This window comes from Vespula vulgaris, chromosome 1, assembly GCF_905475345.1.
Source record: "Vespula vulgaris chromosome 1, iyVesVulg1.1, whole genome shotgun sequence".
Lineage (NCBI taxonomy): Eukaryota > Metazoa > Arthropoda > Insecta > Hymenoptera > Vespidae > Vespula > Vespula vulgaris.
Window position 1 is genome coordinate 2781747 of NC_066586.1, and position 16643 is coordinate 2798389.

Consider the following 16643-nt stretch of genomic DNA (forward strand, 5'->3'; position numbering starts at 1 on the left):
GGTCAAAAGCAAGGGCCGTCGATCAAACTTTCAAATCTAGTATCTTTTTCAACGTTCGTTCTTTCGATCTTTAAATAATAATATATGAATTGATGATATTTAGATAGTTACAAAAAAGAAAAAAAAAACAATTTTTTAAAATCTTTATCAGATATATAACTGTAGATGAGTTTGATCGAGCGAATCGATGTCCTCTCGTAGAGAGGAGAATTTTAAACGACTTATTTGCCAACATCTGAAATGAACCATAAACGTTGTAGAACTAGGCGCGTGTCATTTTTTTTTCTTGCCGCTCTAACCTGTGTATGGTGCGGACGAGTCGATGGTGTAACGCGGCTGGTGGATCGAGTAGTAGTTGCGCGCGCCCTTATTCGACTCTTTTGTCTAGGCGTCCATTCTCCGGCACATTATCAGGCCTATTGTCCCTCACATTGTTACCCCTACCACGTCGTCTCATTGTTTTGCAATTTCCCCCACTTAACCGATACGACCGCCCTACCGGCAGCATCACCAGCAGCATCGCACCACCTCGTCGCGTTCTCTCCTCTTCCGCTTGATGCTCCAACCCTTGAGCCTCGCCTTTTACCCCTCTCTGCTACCTTCACTCACTCGCTCGCTCTCTCGCTCGCTCACTCACTCACTCACTCACTCTATCCTTTGCACGCGTTTAGGAAATTCGTGGGGGTTTCGCGTGCCTCCAAGAGATAACGAGACAATTCTTCTTCCACCCTTCTCTCATTTCATTCTATCCGTCCCACTTAAAATTGACTATTTCGTCATAGGAAAATCAGAGGATTTCGACATCGGCGAATGTTGGGATGATAAAACGTTCTTGTATGCTTTTATTTTCGCGATTTCAGAAAATCGTATACCGATTCGCGCCAAGTGGTTCATTCAAAGCGCTCCCACGTACCTATCTTTCGACAATAGGTGCGTGCTGAACGGAACGAGGCAAATGTATAAAGCGAGAAGTATATGGAAGGAGCTTAAAAATGTCGATCCTCCAATGAGAAAAAGGGAGAGGGAGGAAAGAGAGGCCGTGGTTTCTCTCTCTCTCTCTCCCTTCCTCTCTCCTTCCCCCCCCTCTCTCTATCTTTCTCTCTCTTTCTGTATCGCTCATCGTCGCCTGTATGCAACGGGCGAAGTTTCGAAACGAGTATATTTCAGTCACCGCGGTAACCAGGCAAAACGGATGCCTGGAAAACAATAATTAGGAACGCCCGGTGCGCGAATCCATATAACGTACAGTTGAGAATATATTTCAGAGCTTTCAGCTTTAGCCCCTCTCCTCCCTTCCTTCAGCGAGCAGCCTCCCAGCCGCGCCGAGAGTACCACCCGCGAATGGAAGCCCTTGGAACTCCGTAAAATAGACAAAAGCCTCACTGCCGAACAACTCGTCTATTCTACTGCACGGTTACGAGCGAACGAGCTTGAGCGTATAACATATTCGCCTGGATTCTGTTCCTTCCACTCTTTCTCGCTTTCTCTCTTTCTCTCCCATTCTCTTTCTCTCTCTCTCTCTCTCTCTCTCTCTCTTTCTCTCTTGCTTCCACTCTTTTTTCCACATCTCTTTTCTCGCTCGCATCCACTCAAAATCCCTTTACCTATCCATCCTCTTTCCTTTACGCAGCACGACCACTAACGCACACACCCACGTGCGAGCTCTTACACCGTATCGTCTCATTCCGTCGCAGCAGTTACCAACTTTTAACAGGTTCCTCTGTCCAGGGGCTACTACTGTTCGCTACGTATAAACGGCTTCCACAGACTGCGAGCATTCGTTTTCTATAGATTATTAGCAACGAAAAATTTCTACAAGTAATTTCTCGTTTAACCTATCATTTCATCATTCTATTAATTGAATCTTTGGAATATATATATATATATATATATATATATATATATATATATATATAAATATACATACATACATCATGATATTTATAGAAATATCGTACATATCGCGTATAAAATTGACGGGAAGCAATTAAGGCGGATTAGCTGAATTAAACGTATGGATTAAATATCGAGAGTGTGCGAGTGATATCGACTGCCGAATCGTTGCATCAAACGTCGCACGTTCGGCAATTTTCTCGCTCGTTTGTCGGGACGAGCAGCAGGAAGCTTTACTCCCCGACATCGGGCACGTTTCTCTCTCTCTCTCTCTCTCTCTCTCTCTTTCTCTTTCTCTTTCTCTCTCTCTTTCACTCCCTAATACGTCGAGCCACGACGTGGCTCGTACGGGCGAATATCGTTCGCCGCGATGGAATTATGGGTAATGCTTTTGCGACGACTGCATTCGCGTTATTGCATTACACGTCGTTTGCGTACAAGCACTCTCTCTCTCCCTCTTTCTCTTCCCCCCTCCCTCTCTCTCACTCACTCCTCACTCACTCACTCACTCACTCACTCACTTACTCGCTCTAACATATGCAGATACTATGGGGTTGAGCGAGCGAGAAAGACGGATGTTTGGAGACGTGCTCGCGCGCTCATAGCTTTCTCGATACACACACGCATACATCCGAAGGCACGTTTTCGCGAATGCTCTCACCAACACGTAGGACGAAGGAACGAGCTTTTACTCGTACGGAGGTAACTCTGGCATCCACCAACATGAGCGCGGAGGCAAACGAGGATGAGCACAATAGCGAAATACACGTGGTATGCTCGTTCCGTGCGGCACAATAAAGGAACCACCGGCATATACCTGTATGATAATGCGAGGAGAAGCGCGTTCACCCTCCTTTCTCCTTCCTACCTCTTCTCTATCTCTACCTCACTACTTCTCTCTCTCTCCCTCTCTCTCTATCTCTATCTATCTCTCTTTTACTCCCTCTTTCTCTCTCTCTCTCTCTCTCTCTCTCGAACTGCATCGAGCTTCGGTGCATCGTCGACGTTCCTCGTTCTCCTCATTCTTCTCCTCCACCTCCGCCTCCACCTCCGCTTCCTCCTCTTTCCTCTTCCTACCTCTATACGGGCCTTCCATTCTGTCCCGTTCGACGCTTCGCGCTCGATATTGCGTGCTTCGTATGCAGGAAGTTCCTACCAGGGAGCCAATGTCAATGACGAGTATCCAGGCGTGAATGCAATGGTAGTGATCGAGGAGGACTACTTTCTCTCTCTCTCTCTTTTACTCTTTCTTTTTCTTTTCTCTAGATTTCACCTTCTCTATTTCTCTCTATCTATCTCGATCTCCATCTCTATTTATTTCTCTTTTCTGAATCAATTTCGTAGTCGTAGGATAAGCTTGTATCATCGGGTTCCTACGTATATATTTCAGTTTTATTACATTAAAGGGACGAGACACGTAACCACTCGAGTTTATAGTTACGGTTAGAATGAATCGACGATCAACGAGGCCGGTTCGTTCGTCGAGGTATCGTTAAACGAGTTTTATCGATATCAAGTTAGAAATTTGTGAAATTACTTTAACGAGGTATATCCATCCTCAAAAGGATAACAGAAAAATTAGATTTTTCGTTCTTTCCCCCCCTCCTTTTTTTTTTAGTCTGACCGAAGTACAGATCAATTACGAAAATGTTCACTCGTAAGTAATAAATTCATCAGATTTTAGAGAAAAGGAGAGAAAAGAAAAAAAAGAATTATTTCTTTAATCATCTTTTTCAGTTCACAACAATATGTATCGATATCTATAGGTTGGCTATTTAATTAGATCAGGTCGACGGGAGGAGGAGACATAAGTAGAAAAGACCGGTGAATTTTATTTGACGGATCACGACTTTAGTTTTGCGGGGTGAGGAGGCTATTAGAGGGAAAACAAAGAGTCCGTCATATCCTGGACGAGAGAGAGAGAGAGAGAGAGAGAGAGAGAGAGAGAGAGAGAGAGAGAGAGAGAGAGAGCGAGAGAGAGAAAGAGAGAGAAAAAAGAGAGAAAGAGCCCGGGCTTTGGAATTACTTTTAACGAGTGTCTCTCCTCGTCGGGGAGCTTATTCGAGGTGACAAATGAATATCGAGGGCCGTCCGCGAATGAATCGGCAAAGTCGATCGTTCGAACCGACGACGAACGTAACGTCGAAGGGTGTGGGTGGGCAGAAGGGAGAAGGTGGCTTTTCGGGGCGGCACGGTGGTGGTTATGCCGGTAGTAGTGCGGTAACAATGGCTCGCCGCGCTTGTGGTCGGCACAATGCCGGCTTGCCTGACTTCTTTGCGTGTCAAATGACTGAAAAGCCAGTGGGGAGTGCACGACGCCACTGCTACCACCGCCACCACCATCGCCACCACCACCACCACCACCACCACCATCACCACCACCAGCACTACCACCATCACCGTCATCGTCACCACCGTTCGTTTCTACTGCTTGCGGTAGAGACGACAGAGAGGTGGACTCGCAGGGGTTGTAGGAGGAAAAAGGGGTAGCGTTAGCGGAGAAGAAGGTGGAGGTGGCGAGAAGGTGGAGGAACAGGAGAAGGAGGAAGAGGAGGAGGTGGAGGTGGAGGTGGAGGAGGAGGAGGAGTAGCAGGAGAAGCAGGAGGAGGAACACGGTGGTATGAAAGGCGCGCTTTGTTTGGAAACAATGCCGATACTCTGCTACATCCTCATCTCCATTCTTCGCCTTGACGCAGCGCCGCTCCGAAAAGGGTTGCCTTTATTCATCCCTGATTAAAGTTATAGGTTATTTTCGCTCTGTTTCGCCGGGAAATCCGTCCTCCCGAGAGTCTCTAGTCTCTGCCCTTTTCGTCGCGATCCTGCTTTTCGTACTTCTCTCTCTCTCTCTCTCTATCTATCTCTCTCTTTCTTTTTCTTTCTTTCTTTCATTCTGTTGTCCGGCGTCGTTCAAACTCTTCGAGCGATTTACGTTCATTTTCATTTTTTTTATTTTTATCGTTTTCTTTTCTTTTCTTTGTTTTCTGTTTTCGTTTTTTTTTTTTTTTTTTTTTTTCTTTAGATACAAACGAAATAAAGCGAAGGTTCGCTTTTCCCGAGTAATATTCGATTTCGAGTTGAAATTTTCGACAGATGATAATTCCAAAGGTTACTTCGAAATGTCAAATGCAGTGGCGAACGTCGTTTAATTAGGCCAACTTCGAATCGAAGCATTGAGTTTCGACTTAATTCGGCAAAGCACGTTCAACGTCATCCTCATGGAGACTTTGTCCAACGAACCATCCTATTATCCCTCCGCGCTTTTCCCCGCGTGCTTTCCGGCTTGCAAAAGAAGAGAGCAATGGATGGGGGTGGTAGGAGGGTAGAAAGAGCGAGGGGAGGAGTCGTTCGGTCGCGGGGAGAGACGTCGTCGAAGGAAAGCTCATAACAAACTATTGAAAAGCCGACGAATGAAAAATCAATGGCGAATGGTGGTGGTAGTGGTGGTGGGCACGAGCCGGACCGGACCAGGGACGGATATATACAGGGTGGTCGGGGGTGGTTTGGTGAATGGAATATTATTGGGGCATCCTTTCACGCGGACTCGACGGAAGCTAGAAGACCTCATCTGGCGGGCTGTATGGATGCCGTTCGCTCCGGCAATGCCGCCTATTGAACCGTCCTTTATACATATATGTATGTATGTACACCAATACGTCCTCGCGTAAGTACTAACACGCGCGTATTCTTGCACGCACGCTTCGTAAGCGTGTACACGCGCCATCTTCGAGTGTGCCAGGTTACGTAGGAAGGCATACAGCATACAGGTGTGCCGACGTTCACTGTGAGCGAACGCGTAACTCGTGTTGCTGCATCATTCGTTCGCACGTACACGAACGAATCCGTACGTGTGTCGGGGTCGTCGCGCGTACGTGTGGGTTCTTACATTTCATGATTTATCACGCAGCTTTCAGCGGGCCTCAAAGCACCCTGAAAGCGCGCAGATTGATAAAAGAAATAATAGAGGACGCGAAATAGAGGGACTCGATCAGATAGGAGAAGAGAGCGCGAGGAGAAGGGTGCCAGCGAGGGTTGGATTTGGCACGAAGTAGAGAAACGACGACGATGACTAGGAGAAGGAATAGGAGGGATGAGGGGGAGGGGTTTGCAAGGATTCTCTTTTCGTCCCTTCAAACAGAAACGCTGCTAGATCCTTTCGATTCGCTTCTTTCCTTTAACTCGCGACACGCGACACAAGTCGTACTTCCGCTTTTCGCTAACGTTCCGCGATAAACGTTTCCCTTCTTTTTCTCCTCCATGCTCTAGTGATCTTGATTCGATTTCTCCATGGGAATATATATACGTATACATATGCATACATACATACATACATACATATGTATGTATGTATATTTTTCCTATTCGTTAGTTTTCGAGATCCGCAGTTTAGATACTTCGTAGATCGATGTGAGTCGATAAGCGTATCGTTAAGAAGTCGTGATAATCTAATCGAATCGAAGACGATACACTTTCGTGCGGTTTGAACGTCGAGTGAAACAAAGAGTGTTGATAATGTGCGCGCGTGAGGGCAAAGGGGGTGGTCGAGAAACGATAGAAAGTTGCAAATGGGATGAAAAGGGGACGAGAGCATAGGCGAGAGATGGCAAGGGACGCGGAGAAAGACAAAAGGGGGAGGTAGAGAGAACTGTGAATCTCGTGGCAGCATTGTCACTCCATTCGCTGGGGTTGCAAAGTCGGGGGCGGTTCCGACGCCACCACCACCGGCATAGTTACCACCACCACCAGGAATATCGCTCCCTACCACTACCATTATCACCACCACCACCACTTTCAGCTTCGTACGTAGCCAACACCGCCAACGCCAACCCCACGAGGTAATCTTGTTTTACTGCTGCCTTCCGGATTCTCTACCGAATCGACCGAAGCAGTTAATTACTCGTTAATTTACTCTTTCATCGCGTTATAATAATTCTCGGTGTATCGATACCCGCATTGCCGTCGATGGATATTCGATATTTGTGTTGCCATTCGAAGTCGATACCATTGTATACGAATTGATCGTTTCGAGGGCAATAATGTTTTCTTAGCAAATAAAGTCATTCGGGAAGATTTTTTATTCATTTCTTTTGTTTCACATTGAAAACAATATGATTGAAATATAATAGGGATAACGAATGATATTGATAAATTTCTTTATTCAAATATTACGATACTTTAACTATAATTACAAGTTTAGAAGTGCCGATGAATATGATACTTGTGTGTCTAACATCATGCTTATTGTAAGCTATTCCGCAAGAGGATTCACCCTCCGTATCATTTTAACGGCAATAAAATTTTTAATCCCTATGCTAGGTAGGGTCTTCGCTTGGCATGGAACGAGGGTGACTTTGTACTTCTTGCATTATATAGTCATCAACCCCTTCATTGGGGTAGTCGTAACGCGTTCCAGAAGGGTTCGATTTGAACGAGCGATTTATCATTACCCCGATAACCAAACACCGATAAGGCGCTCGCAATGTCATCGAACCATCCGTTCGTATGGTGGGAAGAAGGGACGTATGATTTACTATTTCCTCAGCGCATCTGCTCGCTCAATTAACACCAAACCGATACCATTTCGAAGATATCGATGAAAGGTCGCTTCGAAAGCGGTCAAATCTATCCTATGTGCAACTATTCCTATTGCTTTATTCAAAGTTATAACAATAAAAACAATTATATAATATTTTGTACATTTTTAACATATTTATACACGCGATAAATTAATATCCTTTATACCCAGCTACAATTGATTGTTGAAAAATTAGAATTAGAATTTCATTTTAAAATGAACATTCGAATTATGGTAAAAAGTATGAGTATCTTGCGTATAACACAAGGTACTACCTTCTAATTTTTATATTTAATATTTCTTAATGATAATAATAAATATACTGAATGACACGAATCGAGAGACTAGAGGTTTTGTAATGGAATTTTTATTTAAAAATCCTATGAGTTTTCGAAAACGATTACAATTTGATTTACTAAAACCCTTGTCATTTATGATCAATAATTTTGGGATATATCCAAGAATGCCAAGGTATTTTTCTCTTGGGCATTCTTTCTTTTTTCTGTTAGGATAATCCAAAGAAATAATTGTGGATGACAGAATATTGCCAAAAGAATGTTAACTTTCATTTTTCAAAGATCTATTTGAGTCGGAACATTAGTCAAATTGACAATTTTATAGGCAGTTTAGAACTTTACCGTTTGTTACGGATAAGTACCCTTACCGTTTTTCAGGTATAGATTAGTATAGTCGGGTTGTCTTAAGTTATTTTTAAGCACATTTACTTTCGTCATAATCCCATATCATTCATTCTCATTGTATAACACGGTGACACTACACATTAAACCGAAATTTTCCAAAGTCGAATTCAAACCTATCGCCTTTTAATAAATCGTTGTTTCGTCGCAACAATGAGTCCCTGTTTACAAGTCCTACAAAAGTAAATTCCCCAAACATTTTCTTCCTGCAAATTATTCTAATCCATCCACCGATACTCGCAAACATGCGTCCAATACTCACGCAACAACATTATAAATAATATAATACTTACGTTATTATCATTATTATTAACTTAAATACAAACGTTTGTGTAACATAATCGACGTATCAAAAATACATGAAATCACAATGTTCCAATAAAAATCTAACGATACTAAAAATAACTTGCATTCGTATCAAGTGTATCGATCATCTATCCATAAGATTCAATTATAACAGAGTGCAAGAGAGAGAGAGAGAGAGAGAGAGAGAGAAAGAGAGAAAGAGAGAAAGGTATTATTAAATCGCTCCCTCTTTTAGACATCGTTGTTAATGCATGCGAAAGTAAAGATTGCCAAAGGGAATTTGACCAGTTGGATTATAAAACATAGATTGACCTTCGGCACGTGTTCCTCCGTCGACGTGGGTGCGTGTAAAGTAAAAGTCGTTGAAATAATGGGCAACCCTGCGTATTTTGAAGCGGTCGGGACGGTTAAAGCGCGCGCGCGTGTTGTGGTGAGTTTGTGGTGGTGAAATAGCGGTAGAGGCACGTGCTTGGTAGAGTGCTTACGCAGGCACACAGCATATTGTTCAGTAGTTGGGTTCCGAGGAGGAGAGAAGCGTTAGAGCTCGCGGCAGGCAAGCAGGCAGGCGAGTTTCGAACGGGGGTGGATATTCGGGGGCGTGGAGTCGAGCGGATGATGCGTGTGGTACGATCTACCCTTTCACACGATGACAACGACAACCAGGAAAACAAATTTTCCCGATGATTTTTTTTTTCTTTTTTTTTCTCTCTCTTTCTCTCTCCTTTTTTCTCCTTTTTTCTCTTTTTCTTTTTTCTTCCCCCTTTTTTCTCATTTTTGTTCCGTTTTTTAAATCTGTCTTTTTCCTTCTTTTTTTCTCTTTTCCTGCTGTTCTTACAGATCATGACCACTCGGATGAAACTCGTTCGCTAGTTAATTAAATTTGAAAGATTCTATATAGATAATTGTAACATTGATCGGGACGAGTCGAAGAGGACCAGGCGCACAGTTTTATTTCAAACGTTTTTAACATTCTTTTGTAACACTTGGAAGATCTTAATGTATACTTTTTAATAAGTATGAAGTTTGATAACGATGATTCTTCATCCGTAGCTTTTACCTAGGTAGGAAAGGTTATAAAAGAAAAACAAAGAAATTACATATTAATTTTTGCAAGATGACTTCGATCATTAATTCGCGTGACATCATCGTCGATCTACTCGTTTGAAGGAAATTGTTCGTCTCTGTTTTTCTGTCTTTTTCGTTATTAATATACACAAGGCGCAAGTTTCTCGTCTATCTCTCGTGACTGAAAAAAAATTTTTTTTTTTCGAAAGTTATCAAAAGTGCATAATGATGATTTGACAAAGAAAGAGAGAGAGAGAGAGAGAGAGAGAGAGAGAGAGAGAGAGAGAGAGAAAGAGATAAATATATGTAGTATATATATGTAGTGAACCGCATTGAAAAGACCAAAACCAGTGCGTCTTTCATTCCGTTTTCTACTAAAAGAAGATTTCTAGCCGCGTTGAAGTCGCGAGTTTGCCGCGCGGTAGCTCGACCGGCCTGAATAATCCATTCGCCAAGGAAATGCGAACGAAGACGGTCGTACAATAGCCGTGTCTATTCGTCTTCTATCTTGGCTATCTCTTTCTCTCTCTTTCTCACACACACACACGTACATACACTTTCTGTTTCTCTCTTTCTCGTTGCCATACGGACCGTTCATTGTGACCGCGAAGCGGCACAGTCAGCTATTATGTTTATTAAGTTGGCAGGAGTAAAGACGATGTCGGTAGTGGTGGCGGTGTTGTTGATGGGGTGGTGGTGGTAGGGTGCTTTTGAGAGTAAAAGAGGAAGGGAGAAGAAGAAAGAGAGCAGAGGGGGTAGGTAGAAAGAGAATTCGTATAGTACGTACGTGCAAAGTGTCGAGAGAGAAAGAAAGTATGTGTGAGAGAGAAAGAGAGAGAGAGGAGGATAGAGAAGAACGGAACAGTAGATGAGAGAAGTCAGTTATGGGGAAGAGAGAGAGAGAAGGTGAAAGAGGGTTGGATGGTTTAGAAGCAGGCAGGGGTGTATTGTTCCGAGCATTGTCTGCCCCATTGTGTGACATCACGGCCCGATAACTGCCGATAAGGCCGTAGCAGTGCTTCGTCTTGGTGTGCGTGTCCCTCTCTTTCTCTTTTTCTTCGTGTACGCGTGCACGTGCTTTAAATCCGACAAGTGCATTCCTATGTGTGCGACTTGCACGAAGAAAGAGGAAGAAGAAGACGAAGAAGAAGAAAAAGGAGGTGGTGGAGGAGGAGGAAGAGGCAAAGATATAAAAGAAATATAATGTATGTATAAGCTATCGAACCGTGCTCGCGACGGCGATGACGACGAGGACCGATGCAAGGGATGACAACGACGACAACGACAACGACGACGAGCGAAAAGGGAGGTCAAGTATCCTCCCTTTTCTTTTTTCTAACGACAATCGTCCTCTAACGTTTTTTCTTTCTTTCTTTTTTTTTTTTCTTTTTTTTCCATCTTTTTCGTCAGGATTAGATCGGTTATCGTTAAATGGTTAAGTATCATATTTAATTTTCATTATTATCGCAATCGATGATATGTCTTCGATATAATATTATTACAGTATAATGTTAAGAGATTAATTTTTAACGATGAGAATATTTGTCTTTTCTATACATTTGATATATTCGTTCGAAAACTGTCTGATTGGGCGATTTCAAATGTCACAGAATTTTGTGCGTACGTATACAACATTTATTTATGTGTATGTATGTAAAGTACACACATATTTTCATATACATTTTCAAGCGTATTTCCAAGCGTTCATATACTTAATTCCTGGTCTCATTAGGACACGATTTCTGTTCCAGGTGCTCGAGTCTCAGAAGCTTTGCGGCGCGGTAAGTGGCACTTTTGCTCTTTTCATAGCAGACGTGGCCCGCGGGTGAGTAAGCGCTTAAATTCGTGTGCTACCGACCGTTCAGGATATGGGAAAAGAGAAGGAGGTGGACTGACGGAAAAGAGCGTTATCGAGAAGAAAGCAGTCCCAACATCTCCCCTCTCCTTTAACATTTCCGCGTGAGTCTCGACATCCGTGCTCGTTTCTCTCTTCCGCTTTCGTGCGTGGTTATCCGAACCTATGAGCTCGACCCCTCTAGAATATGAATAACAATCGAAAACTATTCGGAGCGATGAAACGCGAGCGCATGCAATGTCCATGATGACATATATATATATATAAATATATATATAAATATACATACATACATACATATATATGTATGTATACATTGCCTTTACAAGCGTCCACATTTTTATGTTAATCGGCCAATCGAGCGAGCGGAACGCCTTCGCCAACTTGGCTTCCATTTACTACGGTGCGAGCCGAGCTCACCGTTTCAATTTGTTCCGCGAGAAATGAGGATAGGGAAGTGGAGTATCGGACAAAGAAAAAGAGAGGAAGAGAAAGAGAGAAAGAAAGAGAGAGAGAGAGATAAAGAGAGAAAGAGAGAAAGAGATAGACGCCAGGGGTGTCTTTTTTTTGCCGGGAACATTTTTTCCACGATAATGCGAGTAAACACGAGGGTGTGCTGTGGTACGACCGAAGAAACGTGTATAGCGAGTCCCTTATGATTAATACTTTTATGAGCTTCGTGATATCGTGCGGACGAGATTATCTTTGCCATTGTAGGTACGTATATATCGAATTTTTACAAGAGGGGAAACAAGTAAATTCGTTTTCGCTGATTTAGTCTGATCTTTTCTTTTTGTTTCTTTTTCTTTTTCTTTTTCTTTTTTTTTTGTTTATTCGATCCAACCATATTCTCTTTCCTTTCGTTTACGGTTTGCGGTAGGGAGTAAGAAAATAGAAGAAATGAAAGGAAATTGAAGAAAGGTACGATATCGTAGGAAGGTCTCTCTTAAACGCAAAGAGAAAAGTTTCTCGGCCCCGTATCTGTACAGAATGTAAATTCCTTTTCTGTCGAAGGCCCCGTCGTTACGGCGTGGTGTATCCACGCGAGTTTTAATTTCAGTACAGAGAAGCGTTTGAATGCCCCCCTTCAAGTACGCTCGGCTGGTCACTTATTCACTATGCCATTCACCGTGGATTTCTTCTTTGGTGTGTCTGTCGGCTGGTTCCTTCTCTCTCTCTCTCTGTCTCTCTCTCTCTCTGTTTCTCTCTTTCTTTCTCACTCTCTCTTTATCTTTATATCTTTCTTTCTCTCTTTCTCTCTTTCTAACGCTGCCCGTTAGTCGGCATAGAAGCTAAAGCCGATCGTCGAATTCTCCTTCTGTAACTTGCAAGATCCCGTCCATGTATTACACGTTGGATATATATTATCTATATAGTTAGATACGTATTATATAGGTATACATCGGTAAGTTGTTTGCCCGTGTAAATGCGCGTAAAACTCACCCGCACGTGCGATCCTTCGCTTCCATCGTTCGAAATCGTTCGTCTTAAGGGCACCATGCTTGTTCCCGGTAAAGAACTTGTGTACGAAAGAGAAAGAGAAAGAGAAAGACAGAGAAAGAGAGAGAGTGAGAGAGAGAGATGGACGAGTGAGTGGGAGTGCGAGAAAGGCGAAAAGAGATAAAGAACGGGGAGAAGAGTGAGATAGAAAGACAGAGAGAGAGAGAGAGAGGCGCGGCAAGCCGTTTTGTGCGCGCCGCGCAAAAGATGCCTTTGAATCCTTAATTCCCTTTGAAACTCTCATTCTGGCAGCAAAATGGCGAGAACGAGCCGTATTCTTCGGCTGAATGACGTATTGAGCGAGTTTTGTATGCCGTTGCGTCCGCGTATGGCTCATCCACGGCCCATACTCGCGCTTATACGATACGTAATACGTTCTCTATTTTCTCCGTTAGTCGATGCTTCACCGCGTAGGAAGAGGTGCCACTGCCCTTTCTCTCCCTCTTCCTCTCCCTCTTCCTCTCTCTCTCTCTCCTCCTCCTTCTCTTTCTCTTTCTCTTTCTCTCAGTCTCTCGCTCTCCATCTATTTCTCTATATCTTCTTACTTCTTTACTTTCCTTTCATCTTTTCCTATTTTCCCTCTCTCTTTTTTTCGAGGCACTCGTTCTTCTCCACTCTTAAACGATAATTCAGCAAAGGTGTTCCTTCCTCATGTTAGAAACTATATCTATTTGGAGAGACTAGGTTATTCAATGGAGTTTCTTCAAAAACAAGAGAAATAAAGATAATTTTCTTCCAAAAAAAAAAAAAGGAAAGAGAAAGAAAAGAAGAAACTCTTAGTTGCTGTTTTTCAATCCTTTATGACTTTCGTATTATTTTTATTGCCATTTGACCGGTACCTTTTAACAAAAGAACGGTCAACCGAAAGGTTGAAATTTAAGGTCTTTTTCTTATTCATTATCTTCAATACGCCACAGGTTTAAACATTACATCCCCTCTCTTTTCTGAATTTTCCTATTTAAAAATTTTTCCCTTCGTCTCGTCAAACTCATTTGACCATCGTCAGTCCTTCAGTACGGACCCATACTTGTTTAATTTTCATTTTTTTCATCTTAGAAATACTTTACTTCTTCGAGTCTCTGTTGACTGTCGTCAGTACTGTCGCAATACGGGCGCAGCATATCTATCTAATCTTCATTTTTCGTTCATCGAGTTTAGAAACGGTTTATTAACAAAATGTTCGATCAAATATCCGAGATTAAGAAGAGTAATTTGGAGAAAGAATTCAGATACGTGTTTTTTTGAAAATTCGATAGATAATAGAAAGAGATTAAGTAGGAGAGGAGAAGAGTGCAAGGAAAGATTCTATAAGGAGACAAAAAAAGTTGTTTTTGTTAGTGTAGTGTGTGGAATCTCTCGTAGAAAGGTGTACTAACAGTCCTGTCAGAAAGATGAGTAGAAGAATAATAAAAGAAGTATTAAAAGTTAAAGAGGAAGAAGTACAAATGAAAGAAGAGAGACAAGAAGAAGAAGAAGAAGTACAGATGAAGGAAGAAGTAGAAGAAGTACAGATGAAGGAAGAAGTAGAAGAAGTACAGATGAAGGAAGAAGTAGAAGAAGTACAGATGAAGGAAGAAGTAGAAGAAGTACAGATGAAAGAAAAAGTAGAAGAAGTACAGATGAAAGAAGAAGTGGAAGAAGTACAGATGAAAGAAAAAGTAGAAGAAGTACAGATGAAAGAAGAAGTAGAAGAAGTACTGATGAAAGAAGAAGTAGAAGAAGTACTGATGAAAGAAAAAGTAGAAGAAGTACAGATGAAAGAAGAAGTAGAAGAAGTACTGATGAAAGAAGAGGTAGAAGAAGTACAGATGAAAGAAGAAGTAGAAGAAGTACAGATGAAAGAAGAAGTAGAAGAAGTACAGATGAAAGAAGAAGTAGAAGAAGTACTGATGAAAGAAAAAGTAGAAGAAGTACAGATGAAAGAAGAAGTAGAAGAAGTACTGATGAAAGAAGAAGTAGAAGAAGTACAGATGAAAGAAGAAGTAGAAGAAGTAGTGATGAAGGAAGAAGTGGAAGAAGTACAAATGCAAGAAGAGAGAGAAGTAGTAGTAGTACTGGAGGAGGTGGAGATGGAGGAGGAAAAAGAAAAAATATTAATAATAATAAAGGAAGAAATAGAAATAGAAATAGAAATACAACTAGAAGCAGAAGAGCTAGAGGAAGTGGAAATATACCTAAAAGTAGAAGTAGAAGAAGGGGAGGGCGAAGTTCGCATTATCTGGCGGATTTCTTGCGGATACAATTTCCCAACACAATTTTCTTTTCAGTCGAATCCACCGGCCGCGTTGGGCGGCTGGATGTGGGTGGCAAATGGCAAAGTGATAGAGTGAGAGAACGAGCAAGCGAGCGAGCGAGCGAGGGGATGGCGGCAAAGATGGAGGGAGAGTAGTGCAGCCCATATTCGTGCATTGTGGCACGTTCCATCGCGTTCTCAACTGAACTGAACTCGACTCAACAGTGGAGGACACAATGGGCGGTATGAATAAGTATAACAGACAGACACCGGTACAGACAGACACAGGTAGCTCGGGCCGCAGTATGTGAATGAGGAACCCATTTGATAACACGCCTCCACAGCCACCCAGGTCCATTGTGTCGCTTCCTATTCAGCTGCTCTATGCCCTCTTCTCCTCCTATCCCCGTTCCCTCTGACTCCTGTGGCCCACCCCTCCATCACCACCTCCTCCTCCCTTCCTCCTTTCTCCCTTCTTTTCCTCCCACTCCTTTTCCGTTTGCTATCATCGCGGAAATCTTGTCCTATCTGTCCTACGTTCGCGTTACGCACGTCTCCCTCTGAAGAAGGAGAAGAAGAAAAAAAGAAATAAACGCCTGAACGCGTCTGTACCTTAAATCTCAAGCATTTCCATGAACAATCGGAAACGAATAGATAGTTCGATTCTACACGTATGTACATATATATATATATATATATATATATATATATATATATATATGTACGCGTCCTGTGTACGATGAAGAGAAAATTTCGAAGGATACCGCTCGTTTCCCGTGGACCCGTTGCCGTCCATCTCTCCGCACCGCACTGCACCGCATCACGACGATGTGGCTGCGCCATCTATACATGTATGTACGTACGTACGTACGTAGGTACGTGTATGTGCCTGTGTAGCTTGTACATCGGCTACCGACAACAATGAGCCAGAGACAAAGGCTACGTACAATGCTGATGTTGAACTCGACTGATTTCGACGATTTTTGGCCTTTGCATGTGCATCGCGCGTTACTCGACAATGATTCCCGCATACGTAATCATCGCTATGGGCACGCTACCCTGGTGCACTCGCAAAACAGTGGTTCTCATTTCTACATTCTCATGCAGAATCCCCTTCTACTTCCTTTCTACAGCTTCCTCTTCTTCTTTTTCGAATCATCAAAGTGTCATCGAGTTCGAGAATTTAAGGATGAAGGAGATACCAATTTATTACCTTTTGCATCAACTAAACGGATATCGACAAAGGTATTTTTAATACGTTTAATAACATCTTTTTAATTCAAGGATACGTAAATAGAAAGCACAATCAGCGAATAGGTGACCCGCAAATACATCATAACGTGCGCAGTCGACGATGAGACCGGATGGTAATTTCGAGCCGTTCATTCATTTAAATACCACCGTGGCGGCCGATAATAATTGTAAGCTATCACTGATATACGCGCTCAATTGTCGTCCCATTTGACAAGGTATTGCATTCTCTCGATCGCCGGCAGGAAAATTCTCTTAATCATGAAATTA

General features: G+C 42.6%; 2 protein-coding genes across 16 annotated transcripts in view; both read left to right on the top strand.

The window, feature by feature from the left end:
• Positions 1 to 16643, top strand: part of LOC127066588 (transcription factor SOX-2-like) — a 302397-nt gene that overhangs the window by 15095 nt on the left and 270659 nt on the right. For 11 of the 12 annotated variants that reach the window (XR_007782450.1, XR_007782449.1, XR_007782453.1 and 8 more), the window contains one exon: positions 11286 to 11315. The exons of the other annotated variant lie outside the window; for it this stretch is intronic. The gene's annotated coding sequence lies outside the window, so the exon portion shown is untranslated. The remainder of the gene's footprint in view (positions 1 to 11285; positions 11316 to 16643) is intronic. 12 annotated transcript variants of the gene reach the window in all.
• LOC127066627 (uncharacterized protein PF3D7_1120000-like) lies at positions 13701 to 15720 on the top strand. Of its 4 annotated transcripts, none has more exons than XM_051000559.1 (2): positions 13701 to 14601; positions 14683 to 15720. In XM_051000559.1, exons 1-2 carry the CDS (start codon positions 14281 to 14283, stop codon positions 15217 to 15219), a joined length of 858 nt encoding a protein of 285 aa, XP_050856516.1. In that variant the 5' UTR covers positions 13701 to 14280; the 3' UTR covers positions 15220 to 15720. The 4 variants fall into 4 exon arrangements, with proteins under 4 accessions (XP_050856516.1, XP_050856526.1, XP_050856536.1 ...); XM_051000569.1 differs by having other exon boundaries at positions 13701 to 14574; XM_051000579.1 differs by having other exon boundaries at positions 13701 to 14547.

Bases quoted from the DNA above. Each gene is read 5' to 3' on its own strand.
- LOC127066627 (XM_051000559.1), top strand. From the start codon at position 14,281: ATGAGTAGAAGAATAATAAAAGAAGTATTAAAAGTTAAAGAGGAAGAA. The intron at 14,602-14,682 runs GTAGAAGAAGTA...ATGAAAGAAGAG, and splicing joins AAGTACTGATGAAAGAAGAA to GTAGAAGAAGTACAGATGAA.